General features: G+C 35.9%; 1 protein-coding gene across 1 annotated transcript in view; it reads right to left on the bottom strand.

Annotated features, from left to right (window-relative positions):
• The window catches only part of BIRC6 (baculoviral IAP repeat containing 6), a 157,671-nt gene that overhangs the window by 39,267 nt on the left and 91,631 nt on the right, over positions 1-26,773 (bottom strand). Inside the window, exons 60-68 of the mRNA XM_027898852.1 lie at positions 26,070-26,199; positions 22,427-22,558; positions 19,983-20,150; positions 17,243-17,416; positions 15,730-15,926; positions 13,285-13,585; positions 11,224-11,441; positions 8,783-8,947; positions 7,147-7,315 (exon numbers count right to left, since the gene is read on the bottom strand). Coding sequence (XP_027754653.1) covers positions 7,147-7,315; positions 8,783-8,947; positions 11,224-11,441; positions 13,285-13,585; positions 15,730-15,926; positions 17,243-17,416; positions 19,983-20,150; positions 22,427-22,558; positions 26,070-26,199 — 1,654 coding nt within the window. The remainder of the gene's footprint in view (positions 1-7,146; positions 7,316-8,782; positions 8,948-11,223; positions 11,442-13,284; positions 13,586-15,729; positions 15,927-17,242; positions 17,417-19,982; positions 20,151-22,426; positions 22,559-26,069; positions 26,200-26,773) is intronic.

Below are 26,773 nucleotides of genomic sequence, written 5' to 3'. Positions count from 1 at the left end.
AATTAAAAATCATTTAAAGTGGTGTGAAAAAATAAAGAATAGTTTTAGTACTTCTTTTAAGAAATATTATTAATTACAACACACTAATACATATCCTCTAAATGAAAAAAACTTAAATTACATTTTCTATATTGCCATTTTTTGAACGTTGTCAAATACAACTCTCATGTTTTCATCCTGATGTTTTTTTCCATGTAAGACATATCACACAAGAATTCAAGGTGTCTCATGGAAAACAGGTTTAATAACCTTTGTCCAGAAGACTGTACTCTCCCTTTCTGGATGAGGTCCTTAAGACATTTTCCCTTTTTGCACTGTTTATGATTGAGGCCCAGAATTGCAACTTTAAAGCATACTTCATGGAACGTGCAATTTAACTACTTGAAATTAATGAAATGATTTCCACATTTTAAACTAAGCCTATATATGTCTTTAAATGAGATCCAAAGCTGCAGACAGTCTGAGATCATAGAAGTTTTCTTATATGTGAATGTATCTCACATACATCTTATATGACAAAAGTTACTTTTGAGAGCTTAGGATTAAAAACACAGTATATTAACGCCAGCAAAAAAAATAACAAGAAACTGATTTTAATGAATACTCTTCTTACTATTACATGTGCCACAGAGGAACAATGGAACATCTGCATTTCTGAAAATCAGCTCAGTTTCTTCTCCTAGGCTGCAAAGCTACATCCAGTTCCTCCATAAAACAACATACAAAGAAATACATCACTTATATAGGTGACAGCTTCTTACTGTATAGAATTTCAGAACTGCTAAACCAACTGAGCCTTTGGAAGTCACTTCGAAACAAGCACATGAATAACATAAGGTCAAGGATCTAGAAAAGAACAATTTTGGCAATGATATTTCAGTCAGTTGCAGAAACCACACTGCACACTGATTTATGGATGACTGAGGTAGAAGATGGTATATTCTGGTTTTGCAGCTCTGAGTCAGTACTGGCTCAACCAGAAGAAATGATAAGCAGAGCTGAGGCTGCACTGGAAGGAAACACGTGCAGACAGGAAAATTTATTCACTATCCATAGTCTACAGCAAGTCTCTAGTAATGTATACTTATTTTTAGTATAAGAAGCACCAAAGCATTCTGTAAAACTAAGCTACATTCTAGAGGAATTATGCAGGTTGCTAATGTTTATTTAATACTACAGAACAGATATAACCATTAATAATTTTTTCAATGTACTTCTTATATCTACATACTTATGGATATTATTGCATTAATCTCATAATACAAGGATATTTCAGATGGGTCTTAAAATGAAAGGTTACAAGAACCTGAAAACTGAAATTCAGGTAGAAATTACTGCTGTTTATTTTGATCCTAAAGTTATTTAAAACTTGTAGATTCTGTGAAATAAATAAACAGTTTTATTTCATACCATTTCAGTGCACAGCTCTCTTCTCAAAATTGTGAATCGACAAGTACATCAGCATTGGAGTGAAAAACTGCACCTTTTTTTTGGTAAGCATTTCAACAGCAAAACAGATAAAAAACAATCCCAAAATTATAACCAAATGTGGCAAAAGTTCAAAATTATTCTTTTACCAATGAATGAGTTCATTAACACTAACGAAGGCTTTTAATTTCAGTAATTACATACTGTCTATCTAAACTGCCACTGAACTTCTAATTTCGTTTGTAGCAAAGACCTTGACCCTTTGAAGGAAGTCAAAGGGTAACATTATCATTAGATTGCCCCGGCATACAAGTTATATTCTGTTTTAAAACAGCAGTCCAGTGTTCTCTCTTCTACATGCATAAAAATCTCAATAACACAAAAAAATATCTTAATAGCAACTACCTCTCATTATGCACAGTGAAAAGGCAATAGTCTAGGGAAAAGCACAGTTGTGTGATGATTCAACATTTATGCTGCAGCAGTACCACCAGAGATGGATGAATTAAGAGCTCAGTGTACCAGCTTCAGAGTACTCAGCTTAGTTCAGTGGAACTGGACTACTTTGTAAAAAGTAAAATAACACCATATAATGCCTTGAGAATAAATATGATGGATAGAAAAGAAATACTCTATCTTCAGCAGGTAAACTAGTCTAGCTGAAGCTCTGAGATAAGGAGCTGAACAGTGTGACTTTTATGGATGCAACTAACAAAGGTGCACCAAAAGGGGTAGAAAAAAGAATTCAGTCTATTCACACTCAGTGCGTTTGTCCATAGAACTTACTAAAGTTCACAATGAGGTGTTTGGCAGCAGGATAAAGCAGTACAACTTTTTGTTAATGAATCCACAGGTCCATGATGTGGCAGTACTTTGTAAACTATGAAAGCTGCATTTGAAGCAAATACTGGACTCTCATGAAGTGAAACATGCTGGTCAGTAAACAAAATTCTTCTAGCAAAGCTCTCCCACAGAAATGTGTTGTCTCTTCTCAGCAATCAAACCCAGGGAAAACTGAGCTAATCTAACACCACAAGCTATGCTGACCACATCACACAGAGCCTTTGTCCACTGAAGAAGGAAGGTTGGCTAAAAAAGGAGCATGCAAGAAAACCTCATGTAAAATCTCAATATGACCTGCTTTCTGTAAGCCTGGGAATTCAAGTAAAGAGAACTCAAGTAGAGCTCTGCAATTTGATATGAAGTCTGTTTTTCAAGGAAAAGGTGATATCAAACTTCTCTCAATATTTGGTTTTAAACAATATTCCTTTATCTCAGGATTTGCCAGATACTAGTTTAAAGACAAACCAGTACAACTATATTTTTAAGCAAGAAGAGTATACCCAACTGTAGTATCACTGACAAATCCCAGCTTCACTGGGCTTTTTACTGTCCAAGTCCGTAAAAAAAATAGCCCCTGTCCTAAAAGTCATTTGATTTTCTTTCTGTTTTATGACTCCCTTCCACTGCCTTACCTCTATAAACCTTCTTAGCTACGAAGAGTATTATAAATGCTCCTTTTTTCTTTCCCACTTGCAAATACTAGCTTCTATTAGTCTTCATAAACCTAAGTCCATCAGTCAAATAACTTACTTTATCAGCAAAATCTAGACCTTCAAGACAGCCATGTGCTCCAGTTAGAACCTGATGGTCACACATTTGCTAGGAACCCCCTTGCACAGCGCAAATTTTATTGCTGTGCATTCTGCTCAAGGAGAGAAGTGTTCACATATTTGAAAGCGTTTCAATAGCAATGATTCTTTCAAACAAAATGTGTTAAATACAAGATAACAATGAAAAGGTCTTACATGATAGCTTTTGGTGTGAAATGTGCATATATATGCGTGGTAATGAATACATGCTAGATGATACGTGATACAGAAGTTAAGAACTACATAAATTTTACACATGTAAATATGAACTAAGCCTTTAAAAATAAACACAGGTGTAGCAATAAAACCTCACCATGTTGCAAAGATTTTTTCATTTATAGAATGAAAGATAACAAAAGCCATGGTAATGTCATAACAAGATATGAAATAAATGTGAAAAAATCATCAAGAAACAGTGAAGATTACAGCAGTTATTGTTCCTTGTGACTGGAGCTATCACGCATAATAAGAAAGTCCTTCATAGATAGATAAACCTTCCTTCTCTACAAGAAAAAAGCAATTATGGAAATTAATGAAAGTGGTTAGTTCACAGTTTTCAAGGACTTCACAATCACCTCCCTCTGATGCAGATGAAGTTGCAGAATGTATCAGAGTAATCTGGTTTGTACTTATCCGGTTCAAGGTGAGATTTCTAAAAGATTAAATGTTATGTGAGCGCTCCTTATCTGATCAATATTATTTGAATCTAGAGCAGTCTAGATTAACAATCTAGTCCATGTATGTTTTGGGCAAATTGAGCAGGACGGCAAAATACAGTTAAGCAACAAAAAATCTATATAGATTTTTAACTGTGACATAGGTCAATCTGTCAAAACAGCTTTGCAAGCAGGATGTACCATACCTATACCTAACTGAACATATGAAACCCAAACTTAAAATTCACATCAATACTAAAATACATACTATCTTATATCACCACAGTGGTATCAGCCTACTGTGCAATAAAAGGAAACAGCACACCAGCAGCTTCATTGCACACATTTCTTTATCAAAACTTTTTCCCACATAATTGTATGCATATGGCAGATACACAGATATGTGAAGATCACTGTTATTGCAACTATCAACAACAAACCCTAAAATCTAGTAGAAGAATACCTTCAGCATAAGGTTAACCTTCAACTGCTCCCACCACCATCCACTAAAGTCTGAGAAAGTTACAGAGGTGCTGAAAATTGCTAATTTCTGTTACCACAGTGATGGGCACAGCTTGTTGCCTCTGGGGTGCGAGAACCTGGGAACATTCTGTTAGGATTCTATATGCAGGATCCTAATTTCTCAGATTAGCACGTTATAGGAAGAACAGAGTTACCTGCTTCTTCCACATGAAAGAACTTCTTGACAGCAGAAGCTGCACCAGTATGAAAATTAGAATACCACGTACATGCACATTACTACTGATGCTGTTCCCTTTCCTACTCTCCCCAGGTTCCCATTCATCCCTACCAGAGAAGAGATAGATATTCAAGATAGAGAAGCCAGAAATTAGATAAAGGTCTACCAGGAAAGACCAAAGTCTATTCTACTACACTGCACTGGTGTTCAAGGTTTTAAAAAATAAATAAAAATAATACTACTAATTAAAAAATAATTTCCACATTTGAAAAGTTTCAACTATTAACATATGATGTGAAATTTTCAGTCTTATAAGCATTGTAAAAGAGCTTAACACAGCTTCAGAGCTTCTCAACCTCTGGCCTGCTTGTGTCAGCTGTGTCTCCTGACACTCAATATCAGTGACACTGAGAGCCCCAGCACCACGTGCAACTTGCACTCATTTAATGTGAAAATTATCTGCCTGCTTTTTAACTAAACAGTTATTACTGCACTGGAATTATACCTCACTATCACTAAGACAAACTGTTTTCAGGGACTCCTTTCCAACTAAATGCATCTGGCTCAAATATTAACGCAGAGAAGATGATCTCTCCAGAAGACATCCTTTTTGCAATCTCCCTCTAATACTCATATCCTATTGCACTTTTAAAGATGAGCTCGACTGATGTATGCCTGCAAAGTTATTATTATTTTTTAAATCCAGGAGAACACTGTTAATTACAGTTTTATGTATAGACTTTTGAACAAATACAGCAGGAAACATTCATATGAGAACCCTCAGATTTTACAGTTCTAAATTTCAATAGAAATAACCACATCCTTGTAATCAGAAGAGTAGTTTTCATTTTTTTCTCTGAAAAGCAAGGTTTTGCTTTGTTTTCATATACTTTAGCTGATACATTAAGTGCTGTTCGCTCTTTACTGCTTGTTAATTCACAGGCACAGCATTTCAACTTCCCCTGCCAACCACAAACAACAGTAGTCCCACAATGGAAAACATACCTAAAATGATTATTTCTCACTGAAACTTTGCTGTTTCTTTGTACTTGGGGAAAACAAATGGTCCCTGAAAGCCAAACTAGTCTGAACTCCTCGCCAACAGCCACATATCTCATCTCTTGTATCAGTATCTGACTGTTCTTCCCCAGTTAAAGGTGACTTATATAGAGAGATACATTCTTCTATTGAGAACAGCAAAAAGCAATTTCAACAGCTGTGATTCATCTATAACTCAGGACCAACAGCTTCATCCTTTAGATAACACGTAATTTTTGCCAGGCCTTTCAATGACTTTTCCTTTTTACCTCAACAAAGAAGAATTTATGAGTATCTGTTAGAAAGATTACTTCAGTCTTTTACTTTATCATTTACTTTATTGTTTTACATTATATTTTCATTTGCAATAACTATCTTGGTATATCATTACTTCATTATCCTCACTGCAATATGTGCAAAATAGAACCAATAAATTCATTGCAAAACTAGGGAAAGGTGTCAAACTGAGGACTAGCAAGTGAAACATCCTCATATTTTTATTTTTACTATAATATCCCAGCAGACGATTTGAAGGTCCATTCCATCATACAAGACTATGTAATGCCCTAGTTACTACAAATTAAGAGAATCATTCTTATTTTAGTTCTAAGTAGCTTTACAAATACTTAAGACAGAGATGATTACTCTTTCACCTCTGACATAAAATATACTGTGTAATTCAAGAAGAAGCTATAACATTGTTTCATGAATTCACATCACCAAACCCTCCAACCGGCACCCAAAAGAACTGCAGTAATGTGACAAGGCATTTATCAGTTACTCCAAAAATAGGGCAGGCAAAATAAGGTCCAAACCCAAATTATTCAGGTTCGGAACATCTCCTTCTGATACTTCAGGATAAAATCCATCTTTATAAACAAAAGTAACCGAACAAAAATCCAACCTAAGGCTCATCTCCATACTAAAGCCTGTCATCTAGTGGGACTGAACATAAATCACAAACCCAGTCTGCTGGTTTTGCCATTAGTTCCACACAGGCATTTCCTTAATTTGTACTGCTTCATGCCACCTTTGTACTGCTTCAGTACAACTGAAAGGGTTTCCACAGTAAGGTACAACATATCAGATCAAAGCCATCAAAACTTCTTTGTTTTAAAATTATGAGTAGAAATTTGATGACAACATAGAACTCATTTGTTTTTCCTTTAAAAAACCCAAAAATTTAACTGTTCATATATATTTGAAATATCTTCCAGTTTTGGAAAGAAGCTTATTTTCATATTTCCTAAATAAAGAAGAAAAAGTTCTGATCAAAGTAGAACTGCCCCAATATGTGCAAAATTTACCAAATTCAAGTATATGCTTGCTCAATTTTCTTTAAAAATTAACATTTTTCTTCACTATAAGATTAATGGGTGTGTATAAAGTACTCTCTCTATAACATGTAAACTTTTCAGAAGAAAATACCATCTTCCTGTTAGTTTCAATATCCAAGAATTAAACTTTGAATTTAAAGAGAGAAATGAACATTTCCACAAGCATGATTCTAAGATTCTATTCTGTTTTCTAAGTTTCAAGTAAATGTTGCATTCATACAGTTCTAAATTGGTGAGGGCACTGAAACTAGCAAGAACTACCCACTGTTTACTACAAAAACTTATTTGACAGCAGTAAGTCAACTTGAATTTGGAAGGAGACAATGGCACATTACCTGAATCGTTGCGGAGGTAAGATGACATCGCTGGGATGAGGCAAGACTGACTGAGCAGCTCCAGGAGAACGGATGGAAGAGCGCTGCTGTTTTGTGCTCTCCCCTCATGGCTAGTTTGGGTCTCTTCATTTGATGCACTTCCTGCAGGATTTATGTAACTGGCAAGAACCTGAAACACACCAAAATATTTAGTCAAAACTGATTTATTTCAGTCAAATTTGAGTTTCCTCCCTTAAGGAAGAAGCCCTAACACTTCACTAGTTTTTTGCTAATTCAATAGTAGCATTTATTATAGCAGTCCCAAAGACACCTCGGAAGAAATCCTATACAGTTATTAAATTTGAACTTTGGCTAATGATAAAATTAACTTATTATAATTCTGAATGGTTTTAGGACATCAACTAATATGAATTTTGACAAATCCGCTGGAGTTACTCAAAGAAAGAGTTTGCCAGCTCAGACCACTGAGACATGCAGCTGACCACTCCCTTTTACTTTAAAGCACCAAGAACACCGACTGGCAGTAAAAGACTTTTCTTTTTTTTCTTTCAATTTCAAATGTTTCAAAAATCTTTGTAACTTCCTTTGGGGTTGGGAATTCAGGGTTTACATATGAAATAATAACTTGTGGAGAGCACGACAGGTACCTGGAGGAACAAATAGTCATGCGTATGGTTCTTACCTCGGTAAACAAAGAACCACCTTCCCCTCAGTGCTGGTGGTAAGTCCCTTCACAACTGCACACCTGCCTGTCCCAAGGGTTGCTCTGGCTGGGCTCACAGGCCCTTACCGTGTGTTGTAGGTGTACAAGCTAACACATTTCCACGGGTCTGATTTGTGCAGCTGCACTCTGAAACTAATGATCTTTGAGGCTTGAAAGGCTGTGTTACTAGAAGTCTCAGGGATTTTCAGTCCCTTTTCTTTCATTTTCACTCTTTGTTCTAACCCCATTACTTTGCTGCAGCAAATCTTATATTCCCTACACTATTCCAAGATAACAGAGAATGGTTGCACTTCACAATGGACTGAAAAGTCTGATTATGCAGGATTTTCTTCTCCTTAGCGTGAGGTATTTGAAAGGCATTAGATTTTTACTGAAATCTGAATGTTTACTGGAGATTTACTATTATCATGTACTTGACATAGTCAAGATTTCATAGCATTTCTGAGTGAAAGTTTGCTATACTGGCATATCACATTCATGGACATCAGTAACAACTATGAGCATTTCCTTAAAGCAGAGCAAAAATATGCAAGAACAGGAAACACTGTTTGGTACACAAAACAAAATGCCTATTCCTGTATCCTTCCCCTTTAATGGACAGTCGTTACTTTTGACTGAGTGCAGTGATTTTGACAGAGATAGTGACAGCTCCAGGGAAATACACTGGAATGCTTCTTGGTTCACTTTTCTTCAGAACCATCACCCAGGTCTTTTATGCAGTAGCCTAGTGATGTTTGAAAATGGCCTCTCAAAATATGATCTGTATAATTTTTCACGAAGACAGATGGTTGTAAACATTTTTCCCCAAAATATCATAACTACTCTGCTATTTGACTGACAAAACTCCAGTTTTACTATTCAGTTCTAATGCTTCAAGTGCGTATCATTAACCAAAAATTCATTGTTACATACCTGTAGAAGGCAGGTCACATGCTCTTCTTCTAGTCTTTGCTTAGTCAAAGCCTGTTCAACATCCCATCCTGAAGCTGTGGAGCCTGTTCCAAAGCCTGTACCCTTAGCCCAGTACAACTGCTGTTCTTCTGTTGATGCACTATTGTGTGTACTTGAAACCTGTGGCTAAGTTAAAAAAAAAAAAAGTCACAATTATTTAATGTTTTTATCTAGGAACACTGTCTTTAAAAAGCCTTTGTTCTGCAAAAGAATGCAATCCCAACTTATTAACTTTATAAAGATATCATCAGGATCCAGTGAAATTCAAAGCTTTAGATAGGAAAGACTTCCATATACATGGAGTCCTAGTACAGATCAGCACTAAATTCTTGGAAGGGATTCTTCAATTTGACTAGAACTGTAAGCCCATTTTTGTTCTCTTTAAGATAGTATCCCTCCTTATATGATAAAAGGTATTAAAATACCTTTAATCAATATCTCGCTAAACATCGTAGCTCTGTAATTATTACTGTTTAACACCTAGTCAAGTCTAATAACATAAGATGAAGAAAATGAGAGTGGAAATGTTCTCAAGGGCACATAACTGAAATATTAGGATGCTCAAGCATTTGCTGATTTTGAATAAATGCACCAAAACAGCGAGACGAAGAAGCTACCTGTATAGCTCTGACACATGATTTCTGAGTCACTAAAATACACACTATTTCCTCTCTAGATAAGAGGTGGGAAATATCTTGTCCTTAAAATGTTCCGAGAGATAGCATTTTTCCAACAGTGCTTGTACAGCTTTTTCCAGTGGTTCATCTCAGTGCATTTTACAATCATACTATATTGCTTAGCCCGTATGAAACTTTTTAAGAACTTATGCTAATTTTTATAGTTTACCAGGACTACAGTGAAAAAGATGCAGAAAAAACTCTGATAAGCATTTTTTTAAACTAATGCTCTCCTATTTGGATATTTAACACCCTAAACAATTGACTTTATACTTTCATTACTTGGTGACAATTAGCTGGAAACCATGTCACGTGAGTAGGTGCCCAACTTTATTTTTATTTGATTTATGGCTCTGAAAAATTTCATTTTCTGTTCAGATCTTCTTCAGTGACTTTGCTTTACACTTCAAGGAAAAGAAATGATGTATGAACAGACTGCAACAGTAAAAGAAGTTATTGCCGGTGAAGTACCATAGCGACAGTAGTCTGGAATAATCTTCTAACTTTTACACTGGGAATACAATGCATCTTGGTGATGAAACAGCTGTGTGGTTATTCTCATGTAGACATTACTCATTACATCACTCTTGAACATACTGTGTCTTTAACACTCAAGAGGACTGTCATGAACACTGAATTAAAGCACTTACGGGAGAACCGGCCCCAGAAATACAAGCCTCGGTGCAGCCCTGATGGATCTCTAGTTTCAAGTTACCATCTATCACTTGATAGGTATGAATTATGAGAAGGCAAGCTATTTCAGGGTTCATGGTAGAACTAAAGCAGAGATAAGAATTAATGGTTGCCCTTTCCCTCCAAAGTGCAAAAATGCTAAGGTGTTAATGTATCAGCAGCCTGATATCCCATTAGCAGTAGAATCTCTCAACTTCCCCTTAAATTTGATTAGCCATTAAAGTGAATTATTCTCAGGCTCAGCTTCATATCTCGCTTGTTCAACCCCTCATCAGCATCAGAGCTGCTAAAATAGAGACAGGCCTGTATTTTGCAGCTACTTAGCCATATTCAGCCATCAGGAACTGTAGCATGCCAAAGTAGTGCTAAAGAGGGCAAGTCATTAAGGTTTTTTTCAAGACTTTTATAGACAGTTGGTATGTTATACAGAAATGGCAACTCACAATCTTAAAAAAAAAAAATCAAGGGATACATGTTCAGAATAGAGGGTGGTATAACATGGGAAATATCATGAAAAACTTTAATTTTGTAGATTCACTAGTGATCTTGAACAATATGGAAATTTTTTGCCTTTAGATCTCATTTCCCTATCAGTGCAAAAGGTGTAACAAAAATCACCGCATTAATTCCGTAATTTTCGCAACTCGTTTATGTTTGTGAAGCATTTAAAAGGAAATAATTTGCAACCAGTAGAGTTTAGATGATGAATGTAGACAATGAGGTTATGTTACCTAATGGGGATTAAAGAACCACCATCCATTGGACATTATGCATCTCATGCACCAAAAAAAGAATGTCCTGTGAGAGAAAGTGACTACACCTTAATGCCTCATGACAAGGTTTCTTTGTTGGTTATATTTCATGATTACCATGTTTATTTGCAACATCCACGGACAATTACTTGATCGAGTACTTTATAACTATTTTTGTTCTTCAGCCAAATGCCAAGTCTGCAGAAATAAGATTATTTTCTTTTTTATAGTTAGAACTCTTACTACTTCTCAGCGGCACATACTCTGCTGATAAACGTACCTCTGCCTGGTTGGGGCTGGAGTTGGGCACCCTTGGTGCATGGTGGCTCAGAGCAGACAGACAAGCAAGGATAAGGTGTATAGCCCCAATCTCGAGTGCCATCCGCCTCAGCAATACTCCATCATCAGTAGTCAGTGGTGTAGTGCTGAACAAACTGCGCAACACGTGGAAGGGCAGAGTTGGAAGCACGTTTGCCGAGGGAGACTGCAGGATATGACCTAGGTTGAAGAAGAAAACCATCAAAACCACACTTTTGTTCAGTACTTCAACACAGCCTATTAATGTCTGCAATAATTTATGAACATACAGAAATCTATTAAGAACTTCAGCATTTGCATGTATCAAGCTATCTAATATTAGGTTTCTCTTCATAAAAAAATTTTATAACAAGGAGAGTGTGGAAGAAAGAATGTTTATTTTATTCATGAATTTGGTTAAGGACCAAATTCAAAAAATCTGATTTACCACTTCTAGGGAGAAAACTGGTTTGGAAGGCAGTTTGAAATAGTTTTATATATATATATTTAAACATTCCAAATACGGCAAATTAAAGAATGCATATGATCAGCTGACAGCAGCTTAGCTGACAAGGTGCTGTAGTTTATCACGATGTAGGATTCTTTTTTGAATTTATGTGCCCAAAGTGGGAATTAACTCCCTGACACAGACCGAGCAGTGATGCTATTCAAGTTGAATATGTGGCGAAATACTAACGCTCTTTCAATTAGATGAGTTGTGTGTTTGATTTTTGTACTAGAATTATTTAAAATTTTTAACCCCTTTGCATTATGAGCAAAAATTACTTCTTTTAAAAGCCACATTTCAAATAATGGAGGGACCTATTATGGAACATACTCAGATTTGGGAAAGTTTCTCAATTTTTTCCAGTATTTAGGAATACATTCCACATCCCTCCCCCAGGGCCTATGTAAATAGAGGCAGTTGACAACTGGAAATGCTTCAACTACTAAAAATATTCTAAAATAGCCAACTCCATTCAGAAGTTTGCTTCTAATTTTACATTTATTATTTTCTCCCTCATTCTTAGAGTTTATTAGCTACATCATCATCCAAATGTCTAAACTGAAATACATTACAAATATGTACAAGAGAAATAACAAAATAAACAGAAGAAGGGTAAATGAGGCTCCTATTTTTTTCAGCTGTTCTCATGAGGTACATGTTGCACACCACTCTACAGAGTGCTAAATAGAGACTAAGTTCGGACGACTGCGACCTAGAAAAGCAGCATTCTTTTCAAAGTCATAATCATGGAATCACGTAGGTTGGAGGAGACCCTTGACATCATCAAATTCAACTGTAAACCTAACACTGTCTGATTCCATCACAAAGCCAAGTCCAATGAAAGGAAGTGTCTTAAACATACTAAAACATATTCCATACACACTCTTCCAGTTTTTCAAAACAGTAAGAAACAGAGATATTAGAACTATATGCAGAGTTGCAGGTTCAGTTACAAAGACACCGACTACAAATTGTCTCTTGCCTCGTCCATTCGCTGAAGAATACCACACTTCTCACTCTGAACTCACACCATAAAGGCAGAGATCCTGCTTAGGCAATGTGGTCACTATGATTTTTAGGTTTTTCTCTCCTTTTCCAAAACAGTATTATTAAACATTATTAAAGAGTATTATTAAAAGTTTATTCTTCATCTGTTGTAGCAATGCTCCTATTCATATTTTTCTTCATTTCGTTGCAGAACAATAGGATGTTTGCTCAATTAGTTGAGCGTATGTGACTACTCAGACAGTTTTGTCTGAACGCAGTCATCTTGACAGTGTCATTGTCAGTTTAATCAGCAGTTATTTTACAATTACTCTGACATCTAGATGAGAACCCTTGAGTACGGATGATTGCGATAAAACTTTGCCAGAAAGAATTAAATATTTAGAAACAAGAGACCATCAAAGATGCTAGCAACACGGCTGTGCACAAACCAATTCTGACTTCCTGCTAAAGGCAATACAGTGTAAATAAACCTAAGTAAAATGATCTAGCTGTGGTGTACAAAAAAAAGGTAATAATTGCAGCACATACTTCCTTCACCATCATCTGTAACTCCCAACACCAATCTCAACAGACACTGAGCATGTTTCCGTTCTTTTAGCAGCACCTCAGCATAGCCCGGGAGACGAAGAAATAAACCAAAGGCAGCCAAAGAATGCGCAGGTATAGGAGACATAGTCTGAACTGTTGACTTGATCGGTGGGGGCTCTGCAGCAATTGTTTCTGGTGCTTCATACACCAATTCCCCTGATTGTTCAATGGTAACCCATTCAAACTGATCACTGTCCTTCTGCTTTTCCTGCGTGGCCGATGTAACCACTGGAGTGCTGACCTTAACCAACAAAAACAACAAAGAAATTCGGCAGTCATTCAGTTAAACACCTTAGACAAAAATTATTGCAGTTAGGAGCTAAAGAACATGCAATTTTAATACAGGACACAAGAAAGATGTCACATGAAATACACTACCATTTGCATACAGAGGGACCAGGCTAAACGGCTGAAAAGGGCAGACTTGTTGCACATTCCATACAGTGCTTGAAAGTCACGCCTAAACAAGCAAGCAAGGCATTTTCCCAACCTAAAATCCTCAGTTAAAGTGTGTTGCTTAAAACATAGAAGCATAGGAGACACAAATTACACTGAAGTAAACAATACAAAGATTGGTTTATATATGAGACTGTTATCAGACCGATAAATAGTCCTTTTATTTTCTTTTAATTCTAACATTAAACCCTGATGGTGAACTCAGGTGTTTAATTTTTTCATGACATACCGTAAAAACGAAAAAAAAAAAAAAATCATTGTCTAGCCTTTAAAAACTAAGAATAAATTTGTACATCTTAGCAGTCCTATAGCAACTCATGTGATCCTTTCAATTGATTTGGCAGGCTTCATTACTATTGTACTCTAACAGAACAGTCTGTTTTATGACCAGAGGACTATGCAATCAGGCACTATGACATGAATCAGAGTTTAGGGGGGTAACAATTGTACAGTGCCCAGGACACAGTCAAATAATTTTAAGGAAGGTATGACACCGAGGTCCCTCTCATAATTAAACATTACAGAAGTTTCAGGCTTTCATGCTATTCAGATAAACTGATTCAATCATATTTAAAATTTAGTACATATCACCAGACTGATCTAAACTAGAAATGATTAATCTGAAAAGCCCTTGCAGAATTTATCCAGAATACCAAATTCCTAATTTAAAGTCAAAGCCATGTTTTGCTGCATTCATTCCAATCATCTACACATTAAGTGAATCAGAAGTACCAGTGACTTAGAGAAATATAAAAGTAAAATAAAGTATTTAGGGTCTGGAGAAATCATCAGTATTCACTCTGAATATTCTATTTGGTATTATTGTACTTAATTTGTTTTTATGGATCACAGAATTCCTATTCAGTATCTGAATACAAACACACATCTCAGGTTAAGAAATTGTGAAAAGATATTAACTTCCCAGGACTATAGAAAAAGAAGGAAAAAAAGGAATGAAAACTTCTCATGGTCATACTTTGCCTTTCATCTGTTGCAGAATTCCATGTACCAGTTTTCTTTAATACAGAGTCCACATTAACTGTCTTGGATTTCATAAAACTGTAACTGTTCATGTAAACACATTTCCCTAACTTTTATTTTGAACTGCCTTGGTGCTAGACCTCGTAGACCTTTGCAGAACTATTTACAAAGGATGCACACTAATTACTCAGTCTCACTACAGGGTTCCTATTGCTGCTATAATTTTACAGACAGGGTCCTGAACAGCACACTTAATTCATGATTAATTCAGTTTCAAAGGGAATAAATAATCTCTCCTGTTAACAGTATCAGCCAAAAACTTCAAACATATAGTCAAATAGAATTTGAATAATTCACAGGTTACTTTTTCCCTTTTTAGCAAACATTGTGTAACTTGAACAACAGTCAAAGAGTAATTCCACACTAATGCCAGTTTTGAAATGTTTATCAGTACCTCCAGAGAAATTCTCTATGTAAGAATATGAGTAAATAATGCATATATTATTTATAAATATAAATAAGATTAAGTTATTTATTATTTATAATAATAAAAAATCTAAAATAAAGTTACATAGTAGAAACATAGACCTGAATTTAACTTAACCATAGAAATATCTCTCAGGGTACATTTACATGAGCAATTAAGTGATAAGCAAGTATACCTTTATAGTACATCAGCAACTTTATGTACCCTCCAAGATGTTTTATAAGTTAACAGAAGTGTCCCACAAGGACATGGCCACACAAACAGCCTATGGCATCTACAGGGAAGTAACCTGTATAGTTGGACCAAGCTGTGGAGTTAAGTACTTGCTTATTTTGAAACATCTTCCCGACATAACTAAGATGTTAAACTGAACCATGAAGAAATATAAGGAAAACACTGTCCTTAAACAAACAAACAAAATACTCTCAACATGTTTTCTGACGCTTATTTTTTTCACTCACTTGCTGAATTACGTCAGGATAAAGCATGGGAAGTCTCTCTGCAATAAGAGCCAATCCACCCATGCCTGCGAACACTTGCAGTGGAGACTGAATGGGACAGGTTTCAAGAAGAGATTCATCTAGAACTGCATCCATACACTCATCCCCAGGACTGATGGCTTCATCTTCAGGGCAAGGTCCCAGTAAGTCTGCATGCTCTATGAAAACACAAGAAGTAAAAGAAATAATTACATCAGCATCGATGCTGTGTTTATTTCTTTGTTCTCACTAAAAAGTGGACTTCAAAAGTATTGGTTCCTACACAAGGAAAACCTGAGCCAAGAACCTGAAATAAATGAGTGCAAGACCATCAAAAGAAAATAAAAGTATTAGTGATACCTCTTGCCACTGACAGTATGTATTCATCTCAAGATTAAAAAAAAGTGCTTAATAATATAATAGAAGTTCAAAAGGAGCTTCATGTGTTCACATGCTACTCAGCTACTAAAGCGAATCTCCTCTAATGATTTTTGGGGTTTATTCAAATACTATTATATCTATTGTAAGTTTAGAATTTCAATAATCCACAAAACAGAACAAAAATCCTATTTGGAAAAGAATGGTCTCTCAATACTGTGAGAGATCTGTATATCCAGCCACTATATGGAGTCATGAAATACTTACTTCAGGCCAGATATAAAAAAATTAGAGGTTTTTTTTCAGCACTTGTTTCTTATCTTTTCTAGAAACAGACTATCAAGTGAACAGTTATTAAAAGGAGCCTCTGTCTTGAAATAGCTGAATGATTAACTTTGGAATTTCATGCTGTGTCAGCAGGCTGATGGTAAGCAGATCACAATTAGCTTAATTTCAAGGTCCCATTTCTCTAATTCCTTGCCTAAAGGAAGGATATAAAAATATTTCAAAACAGATTCCTGAGATAGATATCCTCCCTTCCCATTCCCCAGCACCTTCCCAGGAAGTACAGAGCATGCAATTGGTAAAAACATTATCAAGAAATAGACCAAATAGTGTTTTTAAAAGCTGGAGTTATAAGACCTGCTTAGATGGGCTTGAGAGAAATCACCATTTTCAAAGCAGCATTAGGTACCTGAAGAAGTTGCAATAAGAAATTTCACAGGCTTCTATAACTCGTATGGTTTCAAACAGCTCCTGTTTTACTTAATCTGCTCTGATTATCAGAACAAATACTTACTACAGAGAACTGGTATACATGTCAAGAAATAAAATATACTGTATCTATACAATCATATAATCATTGGCACATATAACACTACAACAAGGAAAAGAAAAGTGAAACCAGAACAACCGTATTGGTGCATCTTATAATCTAGATAGGCAATGAATTTGTACTTTATCATGAAGTTTAGCACTTGTCTAGAAAAGAATGGCTCGGGAAACTCATCCAAGAAAATACAGAAAACTGCTGTTTCTTATCAAGAAAATCAATACACTTTTGTCCAAAATAAAAACATTTTAAAAAGGAATATACCAAAAAAGTAAGAACACTCACCTTTTTCTGTGTGAAGACGTTTAAATGAGTCTGTTTTTGATAAGCTCGGATCTGAGATTACTTTGGAACCAAGTTTTACTGTCAAATCTATTGATCGATATCCTTGAGGGAGTTTACGGTCATACAGCAGAGTCAGAAGCTGTGCAAGTGTCATTTCAGATGGTAATGGTTGACCTAAACAACAGTGGCATCAAGTCAGAGAGGAAAATTCTGATTAGGTCCTTTTAACATACATATCCAGGTGCTGTTCATTACTTGCACCACAGATGCCAAGTAGACTAAATATTATCTGGCTCCAAACCAAGGCCTGAATTTTACCATTCGTTCTCTTGCAAAAAGGGGTCCCATCAGTTTGGAACCAGTCATTAGAAAGATCTATGTCAACATTACCTAAGGCAGCTCTGTGCTGAGAGACCAAGCAACTGGCATTTTTAACAAATGGCTACGGCTGTAATTTGATGTGCATTTTAAGAGGGTACTCGCTGTTCCCTCCTATTAAACACCACCTACACATCACCTTTAAATTTTGAGGGCGCAGAGGTTTGTGACCATAAGATAAAATGGCTGATGTGGAAAAAAGTGGAAAACAAAGAAACCTGCAATTTTTCTTCAGTCTTATTGGTCTCGAGCATAGCTCACTACTCCTGTATAAGGACACAACTCCACAAGAAAAATGAAAGGCACTGCCAGGAATACTTTTCTCAGCAGCAGTGTAGACTTGAAATGCACATGCAACACAGTCCGAACTGATTACTCAAATCCAGATTTTGGCCACTTCATTGATTATGAATATGTTCTTCCCTGAAACTACAAGTTACTCTGAAGGTAGAATAATTTTTCCTGACAAGTAGACTTACACATGAAATATTTTAGAGTTGGATCACGTAATGGCATGCCCATTTCATCTTGACTTTATTTAATTAACACAAAATCCAAGAGGTCTTTAGTAACAGCCTGTTTCTTCAATTGAAAATAGTGTCTTAGAAATAAAAATTAAGAGTGCCTTGCCATTGTGCAAGCTCATGCCCTTTTTGCCATCGCTGATTCTGCTTCCCATGGCTTATTTTTTTGTAACAACTGTCTGCTACACAAGACAGGATCAACCAGATCACAAATGCAGAACATTCTACATTACCATCACGAGTCAACCTTTACCAGCTAGATACTGAAAACAAGCACTGGGTTTTGATCTTGTCTCCAAAATAGCAGTATCATAGAATGTCCTGAGTTGGAAAGGACTCATAACAATCCAAGTCCAACTCCTGCCCCTGCACAAGACAGCCCCAAGAATCACACCATGTGCCTGAGAGCATTGTCCAAACACTTCCCGAACTCTATCAGGCTTGGTGTTGTGACCACTGCCCTGGGGAGCCTGTTCCACCACCCAACCACCCTCTGGGAGAAAAATTTTTTTGCAATATCCAACCTAAACCTCCCCTGACACAACTGCAGGCTATTCCCTCGGGTCCTGTCACTGGTCACCACAGAGAAGAGATCAGTGCCTGCCCCTTCCTCTTCCTCTCATGAGGAAGTTGTAACTGCAATGAGGTCTCTCCTCAGTCTCCTCCAGGTTGAACAGACCAAGTGACCTCAGCCTCTCCTCACAGGGCTTCCCCTCAAGGTCTTCACCATCTGCATTGCCCTCCTTTGGACACTCTTTAAGAGCTTAATATCTTTCTTGTATTGCAGTGCCCAAAACTGCACACAATATTCAAGGTGAGGCTCCATCAGTCTAGAGCAGAGTGGGACAACCTAATCCACAGACCAGCTGGCAGTGCTGTGCTTCATGGTCACCTGCCCTCCCTATCCCTCCTGAAGAGCCTGTAACCATCCATCATGGCACACCAACCACAGGATTCAACCCACCAGGTTTTGCTTATCAATTTTAGGTATTTTAATCCAAGTATACAATCCCCCTAATAATTGTCAGGATAGCCTCAAAGCCAGTTATTTGGTACTAAGTTTCAAATTCAGATTTTGTTGGGTGAAAATTACTTTGATCAGATGTTAACCACTGAATTCCATTAGCTGGTTGTTTTTATTCTATAAAACAGATAGAAACCCTTCTGCTTAATACTGAAGTGTTGCATGCATGTTTCTGTCCTTTTTCTCCTGATCTAAGTCACACTAGACACACCAATCTCTCTCTATATGAGAGCGACTGCCAACCTTGCCACCAGCTTTGTCCAGACAGCTCATAAAAATGTAAGAATATATCTGTTACGCGTAAAACATGGCTGCTTGGGACATGCTGTTTTTTAAAACACAAATTTTATGGAATTCAAGAATACTCCTGAACTGGAAAATCAACCTTCCAGAGAGCAATGCAAGTTGGTTGCCCATTCAAAACACGAAATAACAGGGCAATAATATCAGTTCAGTCTTGCAGGTGAAAGAAAATGTGGAAAACATGAGTCACCTTATAAATCCACCCTGCCTTCACTTGTGAGTGAAAGTGGAAATTTTTTGAGATTTAGTTTAGGAACAAGGAACTAAACTTCAAGGAAGATCAACATAATTGTTACTTTTTTCAAGCCACTATGACGCTGTAATGCTGCAGTTGAAGAGGCTATAATGCTTTCCAGTTGAAAGCTGTTACAAGCCCAGAAGGGCTCCACACTTCAAAGATGCTCAATAGAAAGATAAAGATGTCCATTAGCATTGTAACTACTTCCTAATGACGTATCAGCCACTGAAAAAACCCATAATTTTGGTGTTTAAAACGCATTATTAAAGTCACCTGGTAGAAGTTTATGGTATAGATGAAAGACTGGAACACTAATGGTCTTGCTGGAAGATTCCCCGCCTGAGGAAGAGGCACCTACTTTATCTGCCATCACTCTTCCTCGCCTCGATGGTGGACGTGGAGGGGTAGATGAAACAGCTCTTTTCGACTGAGATTTCAAACCTAGTATGGAAGTAAAAAAATCATAAGTTGTTCTAGTATTTAGTACCTTCAGCTGGTCAAGATACAATGCACTCAATACATTCAATGATAGTAAAAAAGTAGAATTTCACCTCACAGGCTAATTAAATACCAGAATAGCATTCATGTATAAAATATATTTGGATATAATCCTAGTATTTTTACAGTTAGAGGCTGTGCATTCTCCTAAGCCCTAAACATAAACCGTAACTGTACTAGATTATATCATCCATAAAAAAAGCCAAAGCCATTCTGATTCTGCTCTAGTTAAAACGTATCCCACAATGGGTCCTACAATAGAACTTTTTTAGGTTGTCTTTTAAACTGAAAGCAAGAAAGGTAAAATTTTTCAAATTGACAGATACTTTTAGCACAGACTATAGATAACAACCATTTGTCTGGTCTATGAAGGCGACTTCAGCTGCAGAAGTGACAGTACTATACGTAATGAAAGGTGGTTTTAAATGTGCTTTTAAAGTTGCCTAGCTCAAAACATTTGAAGTAAACACTACATGAAAACTATAAGGCAGAATAGCTACATAGAAGCTTACTGATCTTACACAGCAAAGCTGCCTTATTTTGGGACAGCTCAAGTTGACTTAAGATACAGCAAAATTATACTGCAAACATGTACCCCTGTAAGCAGGTGGCAGACCAAGTTAAAAAGTCAGGTCAAGATACAAAGACACACACAATTACTGACATCACTATCCAAGAGCAACTGCAAGACTAAACATCCACACTTGAAATGCTGTCATACACTCTGGTTTCAGCTGATCATTAGGAGCATCTCAAATACACAACTCATTCTCCAGTAATCTCAGTATACTAAATTAGCTTACTGCAGGAAGATCAGTCTCTAAATACCATCTTTGCTCTCTATTAATTCTACCAACAGGTAAATAGTTAAATACTGGTTACATGAGACTCTGAGGACACTAAAAAAATCCCCAGAACATATGAAAAATCAATGACAAAATAAGAAAAGATTTCACAAACAGGAAGAAAAAACAAATGCAAATGAAATAAGTTTACATTTAAACTCTTTTACTTAACTGGAAAAAAATAGAAACAAAACAAGAAAAAAACCTTAAATCTGCTTCTTTCTAACATGGAATGGGCTATATCAGGCAGTAGGATTCGAGGTGCAGCTGGGATGAGATATGACTGATTATGCTATGCCCTATCTTCAAGTTTGGCATAATATTTTTCTTTCTTCCTAGAGTTTTATTCACGTTTTAACCCTTTGCTTGCACCTATTAATATTTAGATATTACTAAAACATGTTTACCATGTTTAAGTGACACCTACTGTAAATATCTTGTCAGATAAAGATGCTGTAATTAACATCAGATGTGTTGCTTTAGACATATACCAAGATCCACAAAACTCCTGCCCTATTCAACATTTGAGTTTAAAGTTATATCTACATCTAAAGAGCTGAAACAAAAAGCTTAAGAAATATTGGTGCCAAAAGTCAAAGGAAATCAGCATCTCTTCTTCATGCTTCATGAAGTGTAAATGAACTTGAGGTACCTCAATGAAGGCAGAAAGCCAGATAGGAAAAGAATAGCTTGAAGTTCATTAATCTCTCTCTCACAAACACACTCCCCAGAACCTCAAACTGAAAGGCTAACAACCTCTGCAGCTGTCCTTCTGAACTGTAACCTTTGAATATGACTGAAAAATTACTACATTCAATCTATGTCTTCCAACAGTAGTTTTGGAAGAAAATTATTTACATGAAAGATTTCAAAAGGTTCTTCACTTTAGTTTTTAGAAGGTGAATGCTTTGGAAGAAACTCCATTATTTGTAGCTTCCAAGTAGAATAACATGGTTTTAAGCCTACATCTCCATGTGACAGCTTTTACCAGTTGTAACGCAAAGTATATGGATCCTTTTATTTCCAAAGTTTATTTTGGGAGTAGAGTGATTAAAAAATGACGCACCAGCTACTGCCAAAAGCTCCAGGTGTGGTTTTACAGAATCCTGTAAAATATCCTAGCAACAGCATCCATGAAGATACCACTGACACACATACTTAGGTACAAATTTGCCGAGGTACATAATCTGCTAGAAGCAGCTGTTCCACCAGGAAACAATTGTAGCTGCCGAAAAGTCAGTTACATTAACTGGCTACTACAGTTTTTTTAACTATCATTAGTAGCAAAATTATTGTTGGTAGATATTTTCTTTCCCACACACACTTTTAGCATGAGAAAGATCCATTATTTAAAAGGTAGAATAAAAGACATACCAGAAGCAACAACAACACTGTAATTGTCCTGAAATCCATTTTCTGCTTTAACTTTTTCTTTCTCTTCGTAGTTCTTTTTTTCTTTGTCTTCCTTCTGTTCATTAATTAGCTTAGCTGTAATACTGGGTGTATCTATAGAGGGAGAAAAAAGAAAATAAGAGAGTTGAGAAAAGCATTTTAAGATATCAAGTTATCAAGTTGATTTTATTACAGTTTCCAAGCTGTTAACAAGGCTACTCTCAGCTCTTTTAGTGTCTCAGAGTTCCAATCCAGGCAACAATAGTCTTGTAAATATCTATGAATAAAGGTATTGTGGTAATTCTGGTTCCTTCTTCCCCAAAAATCTAATCTCTAACAATTAAAATCTGTAACAGTTAAAAACCATTACCTGATGAGTCAAACGTATTTGTGTTAAAAAACCTCCACTAAACCATTTCAACCAAATCAACCAAAAACAAGATTAAGCAAAAAATCCCCCTCCAAACCCAAACCCCAGTGAACCAAAACAAACAAATAGATCTCAACAAAACAACAACAACAACAACAAAAATGGATCAAGAAAAGAAATTCCAAAACTTTTTTTTTTTTTTTTTTTTAAGGACAGTTCTACACTTACATAAATAAATACTGTATTTAGGTCTGGGTATCTTGTATTATATACTGATCCAATTCCAGAACTGCAAGTATGACTGTTCCTTTGAAATTGGAAGATGTCTAAAGTATATTACATATCCAAAACCTGAACTGTTTGCTTAAGTGAACATTACATCACTACAGTTCAACCATTTTGATTCTATTATTAGTGTAGATAACAAGTATCAGCAAGTTATTAAATCTAACCTAATCTATTAAATCACTGATGATTGGTGACAATGGACGATTTCACAGCTTGTAAGGTACAACACTGGTACCAAACTGGCCAAATGATTCTCTAATTGCTTCTGAGGATTAACCTGTTTCCAGGTAACCACAGCAGCTTTAAGGTATAACCAGATTCAAGACCTTAAAGTACTATCCAGCTACCTTTAACTGTGTGTCACCAGTGGATGAGGTGCTGAAAGGGATGTGGTTTGGTTGCTTGGAAATATGATTTGTGCCTGAAGATATTGGTTGTGTCTCTGTTAGACAGTAGTGGAGACCAAAGAAGATACCGAGTGTGAAACTGCTGCTACTCAGGACCCAACATTCACACATGGTCTCTATATTTATATATGTGTGTGTATATATACCTATATATATCTGTATGAGACTGGGTGTTGGCTTTTCAAAAAATTCTCATCATTATTCCTATTATTATTATTATTAAACTTTGGAGTTGCTCTAGCTTTGTTCCGTTAAAGGTCATTAATAAAATGATAAAGGAAGCTTTAGCAATGGTATTTTTTCTACTCAGGTGATACCTAGATTTGTTGTTCAATTTTTCTGACCAGCCACGACAAGTAACTTAAGACTAAGGTGCACGAAATACAAAGCAACTGGTACTCATCCTAGACAATGCTATCTGCACTTTACTGCTCATTTTCTTCCTATGGTGAAGGGATGCAAGCAGGAGATTTGAAATGATTTTGACTCTCTTTTCCCACCCCCACTTTTTTTGAAAGTTAGGAGAAAACACATCATATGAATATGCTTATTGTTATTTATTTATGGAGAAAGTATGACATGATTAATTTGAGACATTACCAGTGTAGTTAAGAAAAAAGAAGTTAACCCAAGGGACAGACTGACACAGGATCTTCACGACTTCCTATTGTTGCAGTAGTGACAGTCTTTTCTTTCTTTTCCCACCCAGTCTATCCCTTCTCTCTCCCTCTCACATCAAACACACAGTTTACTCCTCATACATTCAAGTCTTCTTTACTCTGTCCTAATCATGGACTTCAAGGAGTGGCATATAAGAATCACAAAGTTTTTGAGTCAGAGAAATCACATTAGGTGAGGGATGAAAACACAAGAGAACCTTAACGTTTCCAGAATTATTTCTTCTGATTTAAAATGAGAGTCAAGTTGAGGCTTAACAATTCTGTAGCAAAACCCAAAGTTACAGTGCCCTACAAAGTCAGCATTTGACCATTTTCAATTACAGACATTACAGTCTATCCCATCAGCACATTCCCCTCCCCAGTCCTCATTAGCACTGGCTATCAAGCTGACCACAGTACACCACTGAGGCAGCTCTTCAGTACAGTCACTGCTCAACAACTGATCCCCACCTCACATGAAGTGACCATTCTGCCCATTACAGTAATTAGTTCCTTGTGCAGTTTGTGGTCAGAAAGACCTCAGCCACATTCTACACATGACTGTGTCTGGACAGTAAATAAATACAGAACTCTATCAGAAATAGTGAACAATTCCTTGCTAAATAATGCTCCAGGCATTTTGCTGTGAAACAATATTTTTGGATTAAAATCCCAAAGCACATCTTGTTCTATCTAGTATTCTGCCAAATACCATTTTACCATTTAGTACATTAAAATAGTCTAGTACTTTAGTACTATCAGCTTGCTCTCTGACATATTTATTGCCCTAACAAATTTGTTAAAAATGTCAATGTAAGGATTTTCAGTAGATATAAAAAAGCAGTAATTCCTCTTATCTCCATTTGCCACAGAAATTAGAAGTTGATCTACACTTTCAAAAAAAAATATACATACAAGTAAGCCTACATATAAGAACACACATACCTAGTTAGATGAGTGTGCAACTAAGTGCACACCATTCAGTGTGCCAATATGGCAAAAACATAATTGCTGTCATGATCTTTGACTTTTCTTTGACATTTTTGAGAATCACATCTTAAGAATAAAGAGGAAGTCCTGGGCTTGTTGTTGTGTGTGTTTTTTTTTTTTTTTAATTTAAATTAGACATTTATAAAACTGATTTATCATACAAGATGTCCAAACAATTTTTGCTCTATTTATTACTGGAGGATAATGAACTTGCATCTAGTCTGGTTTTACCTGCAGAGCTTTGGTTTGGACATGACATCTTCAGTACAAATTCTACTCTTTAACTAAACTTAGAAATTTTAGAAAAGATCATTAACCCTAATCTTTAACATATAGTTTTGTTTTGTAAAGTATTAAATGAAATAATAATCAAATAAGTGTTGAATAAAGTCAAAGGTGAGATTCATTCTAAGATTAAGATATTTACCACTCAGGTGTCAAAATTCATATTATGGTCTGTGGAGCCCTGGTCAACAGAGTTCCCTACAGAGGGTTTCACATGTCCATGTATATTTGAGTAGTATAACTGAAAGTACTGAACTTTAAAAACCAACTAAATAAATTCATGTCTTAGCATTAACTTCTCATTGGGCATAATTTAAAAATTAATATCTAAAAGTAAATCATGGTTTTCAATTCTCATTTTGTAAGCAAAGGCAAATGTATATCCACAGAAATATGTCCTTTTGACAGCAAAATGATTTCATCTCCACCTGGGGATATATGACTAAGTTTCAGGATATTTATCTAACATAATTCGGGGATATTTAAGTGACTGGATGAAAGACACAGTGTTTTAAAGACTTATATTTGCAGTATCATTTGTATGGTCAAACAAACAATAAGAGATTTTTTTTCTCTGTATCTTAAAAAAACCCAAACCCAAAACCATGAACTACTTGCAAACTTGCCTGACACACGATCAAGAACCTCTGCCAGAGTTGTTGAGACAGGCAAGTGAAGGGTACGAAATTTGTGTCCAGCTCCATACATTGGATGTTGAATTACATGACTAGTAGCATTAATTCTACCTTTGTAGAGCTGAAAGGAAAAAACAGTCAACATTTAACATGACTTTCACACTGAGAAATAAAAAACTTAAAAAGCCACCTTGGCAAGATAAAGCTAAACCCTTAGTGTGCTAAAAAAGAAAACTGACATATCCTTTAACTTTGGAGGTATACAGTAAAAATGCATCAAATTAGGGCAAGTTTAATTTTTTTAATTCAGAATAATTTGCTTCGAAAGCCTAAAATAGTTTTAGGATCAGAAATAGTATGATATCATCTTTGCTTTAAAAAACCCAATTATTTTACATAGTTGTAATATGAGAGAAAAACTAAATGTCTGAGACTTGCAATTATTTATGAAATGAAAAGCTAATTCTGAAATTAAATTAGAAAAATCACAATATACTTGGAGTAAAGAAAGATGATGTTTCTCTATTGCTCTGACTTGAGGACAGATAACCAAGGCATTACTTGTTAAAACATTTCAAATATTTTATCATAGTTTAGACTGAGCTCTTAAAGATAAAAGCAGGGATCCAATCTTTGAAAAGTTATGCTGTTGGATATACTAGAAGTATATGTTGTACATCCACATTATTTTTAAG

This window comes from Empidonax traillii, unplaced genomic scaffold (genome assembly GCF_003031625.1).
Source record: "Empidonax traillii isolate 1590-97213 ecotype Southwest subspecies unplaced genomic scaffold, ASM303162v1 scaffold626:size867168, whole genome shotgun sequence".
In the NCBI taxonomy this organism is placed as follows: domain Eukaryota; kingdom Metazoa; phylum Chordata; class Aves; order Passeriformes; family Tyrannidae; genus Empidonax; species Empidonax traillii.
This window is presented reverse-complemented; position numbering and strand designations above follow the sequence as displayed.